The following is a 9,349-nucleotide window of genomic DNA, read 5'->3' on the forward strand; positions in this document are numbered from 1 at the left end:
GGCTGGATTGAGAGTGGCGGCTGGAGCTTTGAGCTTTTTTAGGATTGAGAGTGGGATTGAGAGTGGCCGGCTGGAGTTTTTTTAGGGATTCTTGATCTGAGGCTTTTTAGGGATTCTCGGTCTGGAGGAGAAAATGCCTTCTTTGACGCCCCCATCCCCGAGTGTGAGAATCACTACCATTAGTAAAATTAGGGCATTTTAGGAATTTATCTTTGTATATAAATAATTAATAATTATCCTTTTATATTTTGATTAAATTACTACCATTAGTAATTATCCATTTATATTTTGTTTAAATCATTACCAATAGTAATTATCCATATATTTTGATTAAATCTTTAGTATTGAACTTTCCAATTTTATTACTGATATTTTATGAATTAAAAATAATTTGATAAGATAAATTATTAATAATTTTAATTATTTAAATATATTAATGTTAATAAAAAAAATTGTTATCACATATTTTTAAATAATTAATAATTATCCATTTATATTTTGATTAAATCACTACCATTAGTAATTATCCATTTATATTTTGTTTAAATCATTACCAATAGTAATTATCCATTTATATTTTGATTATATCTTTACCATTTCGAATTTTATTACTAATATTTTATAAATTAAAAATAATTTGATAAGATATATTATTAATAATTTTAATTATTTAAATACATTAATGTTAATAGAAAAAATTGTTATCACATATTTTTAATAAAATTTTAGAAATTAAATATCAAATAAAATATTTTATATAAATTAATTTTATTTTTCATTTAATATAATAAAATTCTAGACTTTTGAGTGTTAGAAATAATAATACAACATGGATTTGAACCTAAATCTCAAATAAAATATTTTATATAAATTGAACTTTCGAATTTTATTACCGATATTTTATGAATTAAAATTAATTTAATAATATAAATTATTAATAATTTTAATTATTTAAATACATTAATGTTAATAGAAAAAATTGTTATCACATATTTTTAATAAAATTTTAGAAATTAAATATCAAATAAAATATTTTATATAAATTAATTTTATTTTTCATTTAAAATATAATAAAATTCTAGACTTTTGAGTGTTAGAAATAATAATGCAACATGGATTTGAACCTAAATCTCAAATAAAATATTTTATATAAATTAATTTTATTTTTCATTTAAAATGTAATAAAATTCTAAACTTTTGAACCTTTTAGTGTTAAAAATAATAATGCAACATGGATTTGAACCTAAATCTCAAATAAAATATTTTATATAAATTAATTTTATTTTTCATTTAAAATGTAATAAAATTTTAGACTTTTGAACCTTTTAGTGTTAGAAATAATAATGCAACATGGATTTGAACCTAAATCTCAAATAAAGTACCTTGATATGATATAAAATACCATTTATTAGTGTTATATTGTTTATTTGAAATTATGAATGTTGACTTGTGTATAAAATAATAATAAAAATTTGAGGGACAATAAATGACCTTTTGTTTTTATAATTGTGTGTTTCTAATTAAAATTTCATTTGTTCAAATATTTAATTAAAGTATGAGTATATGTTACTCATTAAAATTAAATTAAATTCTTTTGATCAGGTGCAAAATGGTACGATTGAGGAGAACTAGGAAAGTACTAAGGGGTAATAGACCTTGGCCGCGTTTGGATACAATCTTGAACTACAAGAGGGACCCTAGCCATTCTACAAATGAACATGTGGATCATGTGGCTAATATGTTCAAACGTTTCGAAGAAGAATATATCTTAGAGTCAAACCGTAAAATGCATATTCTACAAATGTCATTATCAGAACCTGAGAAAATGGTTCTTGAAAATATATGGGAATCCATTCAAGAAGGGTCTCATGGTTTCACAAATAGGTCTTTTGATGACCTAGTAGCTATTTTCAAGGAACACTGGGAAACATGCTTCGTGAAGAATGCCATCAGACGAACAACAGTGCTTTCTATTTCTCCTAACTTGCGAAATGCAAGATTTTCAAATTCTAGTAGGCATAAAAATCTTAGAGGGTTATGGTTATTGAAAACAACTTCTAGAGTTATAGAAGACACTGTGTATAATCCTAACATTGTTTCTTTTAATTTCAAGGGAGAAGATTAGTTTTCCTTCTATTTATTACATTTTTTTTTATGTTTTGTACATAACATGTAAATAATTTGATATGCCAGACATGACATATATATTTATCTTGTTGATGTGGCATCTCTCACAAAAAAAATCTTTAGCTCGCATAACGTTATTAAGTTGTATGCAAGATGATCTTATGATTGAGTATGAGGTATATCAAACTTCTCATGAAATGTGGGAAACGTTAAAAGAAAAGTATGATGGACTTTCAGCTACGAAGCTTAGAGGACTTGTAATGAAATTTGGAAATTACAAAATGCGACTAAACCATACAATGAAACAAGATCCTAAGGAGATGAAAAGAATGATAAAAGAGCTTAAAACATTTGGACATTATTATATTTTAAAAAATTATAAATTAATTGATATAATTTTAAAAAATGTCTTTTTGCTATGCTATGTAAAAAAGACAAGATAAAAAAAAAGAAAAAAAGATTTAAAGTAAATAAATTATTTTTATTTGATAATTTAAATTTATTTTAATTAGTTTAACTCATCGATCTAATGATTAAATAATGATTAATATTTTTAGAAAAAAAACTCCATTTTGTTACAAATATTTTCAAACTCATTTTTGTCAAATTCAAAACTTAATTCTTATCGGTATGCTCACTATGTTGCAGGCTACACAGTTGCTTAATATAAGAGGAGTTTATCTTATTTTGAGCAGTCTTACTGCATCTTGACTTAGAAAGCCAAATATGTAAGATTTTATATTTGTCACTTAATTATTTGAATATAGTACATAGTTTTAATTAGTTGTAAATTACATTCATAATGTTGTGTTTTAAACAGGAGCAAACAATCATTTGAGGAGAATGATCCCCCTTCAAACCCAAAACTTCCTATGGGTTCATGGCTTTATTATTTGTAAGAATATATATACATATATAGTTAATTCATTTTGAATATTTATTCATATGTTGAAAATATAATCATTTTTATGTGATGTTTTTTGCAGTCAAGAACAAGTACTCGCAAGAAAAAAAGATAACAAGGAATTGATAATAAATAATGATGTAAGAAAAGAAATGAATATTTGCATAATATGTTTTTTAGTCAACTTTTATACTCTATATGATAACTAACTAATTTAATATTACAGTTGCGAAAAGAGATTGGGAAAAAGTGGCAATCCCTTTCAAATAGAGAAAAAAAAGAGTTCATAGAGAAGTCTAAAAAATGCCCTCATGAATATATAAAACAAAAGGGTCGAAACTCAAAAAATGCATCAAAGGTAAGAAATTCGAAATTTATGTTTTTAAATTATGATAATATTTCCTTTCAATTTAAAATATATATGCTTATGTATATTTATGACTTCCAGTCATATCTTCACACGCGTTGTTTGCCTGATCGGGTGTATAAACTACTTCAACACTTGCAACCTAATCAAAAGGTCGTCATACAAGAAATAGGGTTTGGAGGTATTTTAGGATTACGATGTACTAAACTTGATCATAGTTTATGTCATTGGTTGGTAGAGAATTTTGACACTCTTTCATGCACATTAAGTGTGCATAACACTTCCATTAAATTATCCCCAATGGATGTTGAGTTAATTTTGGGCTTGAAGGCTAAGGGAGTGGAGGTAGATATAGAGAGATGCACAAGTAAACGAAATGATTTATACAACATGTATTGTGATGGGAAGGGAAAATTGTCATTGTTGATGTTAGAAAACCAAACACGGCAAGAAAAGAAATGTGGGGATGAATTTAAAATTCGTTTTGTATTATTTGTTTTGGGTGCCTTGTTATGTCCAACGATGAAAGTTAGTGTCAAGCCTTCCTTCCTCCATCTCTTTCAAGACACCGCATCAATAAAGAAGATAAATTGGGCTCAAATAGTATTCTTCTTCCTTGTACGAGGCATAAACGACTTTAAATCCAAGAAACGAAGCAGTGGGATTTCTGGATGTTTATTTTTTCTAATGGTAATACACTTTTAACAAAGTTGATATATTATGATATTTTTAACAATAATAGATTTGTGATATATTCAACTCTATACTTATTTTGGAATTTATTTCTTACAGATTTTCTACCTAGACCACATTTCCACAAAGAAGGGTATGAACTTACGTTTTAATGCATATAGCCCTCGTATAAATGAATGGGGAGATGATGAGGTTTCTAGAATGAAACGTAAAATCAAAACACTTGGATGTTTTATTTTGCTAAAAGATATAACAATATGAATATTAGGTTGAAGAGTGTGCACATTTTTTTAATCTCAATGGGCATCTAAAGAATTTATCAAGTGTTCCCATTGAAAGACCTACATGGGTAGATGTGCAAGCCAATGGGTAAGCAAGCATAATTGTTTCTTCAAATATAATGTGTTCAAGATAATATTTGTATGTACTAACTAGATAAATGTTTGCTGATTTCATTTGTTAGGTGGGATTGTGGAGTCCATGTCATTAATCATATGCGAAGATCCGATTTCATGTACTCAAGTTCAACCCCTTCCCATTGGGACTCTACAGCTATAAGACACAAATTGGCAATCGAATTACTTCTTGATGATGAAAATAGTGAGAAAGCTATAATATTAGATAAAGTTCAGAATCATGCAAAAATAAAGAGAAAAAGAGTATAGAATACAATCAAGAGTTGAAATTTTTTTTTTGTACATAATTTTTTGCATTGTAGTACAACTCATTGGTTATGATATGTAGAACTTGCTCCCGAAATTCCGGATGTAAAGTGGTTCATGGTGACCTACATTGAAAATATTTACAATTATACATAATATTTTGAAAGAAAATCCATATGATTAAATACTAAATGTTAAGGAACTTCTGTCAATATATAGATATATGATATGTGGTGTAAATAATTTATTCTATGACTCTTACTTGGTTTGTGAAGTAATTTGGTGGATGTAACCCGAGCCATGAATCATTTAAGCTCGTTTCTGGATTCTGAAATGTGCCAAGTGTTGTCTGTAATATGATTTAATTTTTCAATTACTCTAATAAGTAATATTTTTCACATCATAATAAAAATTACTTAAAAAATGTTAAACTTACATTTTGAGAAAATTCATTTGTCCCGTGTCTTGATCCACCTTCCATGTTGTGATTTAGTAATGAATGCATGTCCCCCTGTATTAATATAAAGAATTCAATTTTTTATTTCAACCAATTTAACCAAATAAAAATAACTATAAAGTGAATAATTAATGAATTTAGTGAATGTGTGTTTGAACATACCATATCTTCAATTGAATCTTCAATGTTGATAAATGCATTGTGAGTGTTGACGAACTCTGGGCATTTTCGAACAGTGTGTCCTACTTTCTTACATTTCCCACAATGCCTTGGTTTTTTAAATTTGTCTTTTAAGTTACCCGGATTACCTTTCGTCTTCACAATGATAGGATCTCGAACATGGTGTTTTGTAGCTTTCAAATCTTCTCGTTCACTTTCTTCCACTGAATTTTTACAAAGTTCTTCCATTTGAAAAGTGAGTCTTTGTATTTCACATCTAGCCTCTTTAAAAGCTTTTTCCGATTGAGATGCGAAATAAGACATCCGTGAGCACATAGTAGTCGCATCACTTTGACTTTCATTGTCATGATGAACTTGGACCGTTTCCTTTGCTAACTTAGACCACCTTTTCATAATACAAGTCTCAGGTATTTCTTCAAGGTGTTCTATCTTCATTACAACAATCATGTGGGGACATGGAAAACCAACTGACTCAAACATCATACAAGTACATTTCATAGACCGATCACTATTACCATAACATACTTTCCAAATCTTGTCAGGGCTTCTAAACTTGGTCAATGTATGGACACGATAACCTCCATGATTTTCTGTACTAACAGAGAAAAACAATTCTGCATTCTTCATCTCATTCCTAAATTTTAGAAAAGATTGCCTTGTGAAAACAGTCCCTGCATATTTCTCAAGTGCATAGAGTTTGGTTGTTAGAACAGCTGAAGAATGGTGTGTCTCAAACTCTGCCTTTGCCTCATTATGACGAATACGTGAGAGTGCTCTATCAAAATGCTTGACAAACTCAAACAACTTCAAACGAGTTTTAAGGAAACGATTCAAGTATGCATTCATGCTCTCACACCTTTGTGTGCTTTTCATACCAGCAAAGAAATGCCCCCTTAAATAAGCCTCCGCCCATCTAGAACGCTTAGCATATATATCTGTCACCCACTTATGTCCATGAAGATTAAACATTTCCAACATGTCATTCCATGCACATTCAAATTCTTCAACGGTGCCTTCCATGAACATGCACTTAGAAAAATGATTAGTAAAATCTTTGACATGGACATTAGTGAATGCATTGCGTTGAATATGCCAAGCACATAATCGATGACAAGAGTCTGGAAATATCCTCTTAATGGCTTTACGCATTGCTTTATCCCCATCAGTAATAACAGAAAGAGGCTTCTTGTTATTCATTGCGTCCAAAAAAGTCTCCAAGACCCAAGTATAAGTGCTAACACTCTCATCTACCAATAATGCAGATCCAAACACTATAGTTTGATGGTGATGGTTAATGCCAACTAATATGACCAACGGTTTTTTATAAGCATTAGTCCGATAAGTTGTATCAAATGCTAATACATCTCCAAAACAACTGTAATCCAATTTACTAGTAGAATCTGCCCAAAACAGGTTTGCTAGATGGTTGTCTTCATCAACATTGTACTTGTAATAAAATGATGGATCCATTTCAGACTTTCCACACAAATAAGCCAAAGCACCCTCTGCATCACCATCTCTTAGATGAACTCTACGATCAGCATCAACATGGTTATATAGATCTTTTTTTGTGAAGCCAACATTGTTATATCCACCTGATTGTTGCACCATGTAATCCATAATTTGGCTAGTTCCTATGCCAACACCTCGCATTGCATTCAATTGAGCTTTATCTGCATTTTTAATGACCCTATGGGATCGAAGGAATTGGACATTTTTTTGTTCCACCAAAGGATGATTATGATCAACCATAAACTCTTTCACAACCCACTTGTTCATTTGTTTGTTAAACCCAATCCGAAATGTTGCCTCACAACCAACTCGAGTTACTGCCTTAGGTTCTCATTTTCGATTTTCATTCTCTAAACACACTCTATGTCGATATCCTTCTTTCGAACAAACCCACTTACGAGATACTATATTTTGATTTTTATCTCGTTTTACATCATCCTTTCTAACACTGAATCCGGTAACTTTAGCAAATAAATTATAAAATTCTTCTGCCTCATCTACTGAGCTAAACTCCATCTTCCATATATCTTCAACAGTTAAATCATTAAAAATATTGTCTGAAACTAGAATGGCCTCTTCATCAGACTCAGTTTTAACAATGCTATCATATTGGTAATCAAAGTCTTCATCGTTCAAATCAATGATAAATTCCTTTTCTTTGCCTTTGTCCATCGTATCTATGAAGAAACTGAAATATAAAAGATAGAGTAGTTAGAAAATTACATTATCTAGTTCGTACCCTCCCTTAGAAAGTTTGTACCCTTCCTTAGAAAGTTCGTACCCTCCCTTAGAAAGTTCGTACCCTCCCTTAGAAAGTTCGTACCCTCCCTTAGAAAGTTCGTACCCTCCCTTAGAAAGTTCGTACCCTCCCTTAGAAAGTTCGTACCCTCCCTTAGAAAGTTCGTACCCACCCTTAGAAAGTTCGTACCCTCCCTTAGAAAGTTCGTACCCTCCCTTAGAAAGTTCGTACCCTCCCTTAGAAAGTTCGTACCCACCCTTAGAAAGTTCGTACCCTCCCTTAGAAAGTTCGTACCCACCCTTAGAAAGTTCGTACCCACCCTTAGAAAGTTCGTACCCACCCTTAGAAAGTTCGTACCCTCCCTTAGAAAGTTCGTACCCTCCCTTAGAAAGTTCGTACCCACCCTTAGAAAGTTCGTACCCTCCCTTAGAAAGTTCGTACCCTCCCTTAGAAAGTTCGTACCCTCCCTTAGAAAGTTCGTACACTCCCTTAGAAAGTTCGTACCCTCCCTTAGAAAGTTCGTACCCTCCCTTAGAAAGTTCGTACCCACCCTTAGAAAGTTCGTACCCTCCCTTAGAAAGTTCGTACCCTCCCTTAGAAAGTTCGTACACTCCCTTAGAAAGTTCGTACCCTCCCTTAGAAAGTTCGTACCCACCCTTAGAAAGTTCGTACCCTCCCTTAGAAAGTTCGTACCCTCCCTTAGAAAGTTCGTATCCTCTCTTACAAAATATTGATGACAATTTTATAACAAATTACTAAATGCTCTCAATTTGATTAAAAATAACTCGGAAAAAAATTAAAAAATCTAGATATTATAAATCATTACATATTTAAATGTCATTTAACATGACATTTCTACCTACAATAGGTATATGTAAATGGAAAAAAAAAAATCAAATGTTACCTTTTAACACTTGTAATCACTTGACATCCTTCAAGACATATAAAGCTTCATCTTCAAATTTAATTTATGAACAAAAAAAAAATTATAAAAAAATATTAATAACAATTTGATAACAAAATTTTATAATAAACTCATAAAAAATTCTAAAATCATTATTTAACATAACATTTCTTCCTACAACAATTATATTTGGATAAAAAAATATCAAATATTACCTTTGACACTTGTAATCACTTGAAATCCTTCATCTTCTTCATATAATACAAATTTTAAATTTTCTCTCTCAAAAAGTTTTGAACTTGATCTTGAAATTTGATTCATCAAAATACATCTTACATATTTTGTAATTTGGTAGTTGAAATTATTTAATTTTCATATTAAATTACTATCCTTTTTTTTATATATGAATAATGAGAGTATAAGAGTAGTAGGTAAGATTTTCTTTTTTTAGATAGAGTTAGGTAATGCATTAAATAACAAATTATATTTAATATTTAATAATAAATTATAAATAATTGTAATATTTAGATATATATGAAATGCATGTGATTATTTCTCACCAACAAGTCATCTTTACCGGTTTGATAAGTTTTTATAAATTTTTTAATGATATGTACTTTACACATGTCATATTTTTATTGGGGTCAAATGTGGGTAGGTACCCCCAAAATGAAGAGTGGGTACCATAGAACAACCCTATTTGTGAATCACATCTCTTTTCCCCACGTGATTGAAAATGGCCATGTTTGGAATTTAGAAAGGGATTGAAGGGATATATATATATATATATATATATATATATAT

General features: G+C 30.0%; 1 protein-coding gene across 3 annotated transcripts; it reads right to left on the minus strand.

Moving 5' to 3' along the window:
* Nucleotides 1–4,656: 4,656 nt before the first annotated feature.
* On the minus strand, nt 4,657–8,623 carry LOC109123021 (uncharacterized). Of its 3 annotated transcripts, none has more exons than XM_059740259.1 (4): nt 5,373–5,694; nt 5,190–5,264; nt 5,016–5,081; nt 4,657–4,878 (listed from the first exon to the last, which is right to left on the minus strand). In XM_059740259.1, exons 1-4 carry the CDS (start codon nt 5,691–5,693, stop codon nt 4,816–4,818), a joined length of 525 nt encoding a protein of 174 aa, XP_059596242.1. In that variant the 5' UTR covers nt 5,694; the 3' UTR covers nt 4,657–4,815. The 3 variants fall into 3 exon arrangements, 2 of the variants coding, with proteins under 2 accessions (XP_059596242.1, XP_059596241.1); XR_009466777.1 differs by lacking the exon at nt 5,373–5,694 and adding an exon at nt 8,546–8,623 and having other exon boundaries at nt 4,658–4,878; nt 5,016–5,102; XM_059740258.1 differs by having other exon boundaries at nt 4,660–4,878; nt 5,016–5,102.
* Between the last annotated feature and the right edge of the window lie 726 nt (nt 8,624–9,349).

This window comes from Vitis vinifera, chromosome 10, assembly GCF_030704535.1.
Source record: "Vitis vinifera cultivar Pinot Noir 40024 chromosome 10, ASM3070453v1".
NCBI classification, from domain to species: domain Eukaryota; kingdom Viridiplantae; phylum Streptophyta; class Magnoliopsida; order Vitales; family Vitaceae; genus Vitis; species Vitis vinifera.

Excerpts from the sequence above, each read along its gene's own strand:
- LOC109123021 (XM_059740258.1), bottom strand. The coding sequence starts at position 5,693 with ATGTCTTATTTCGCATCTCAATCGGAAAAAGCTTTTAAAGAGGCTAGA. Across the intron at positions 5,265-5,372 it reads AAGATTCAATTGAAGATATG|GGGGACATGCATTCATTACT; the intron begins GTATGTTCAAAC and ends ATATTAATACAG. Across the intron at positions 4,879-5,015 it reads CAAATTACTTCACAAACCAA|GTCACCATGAACCACTTTAC; the intron begins GTAAGAGTCATA and ends TTTTCAATGTAG.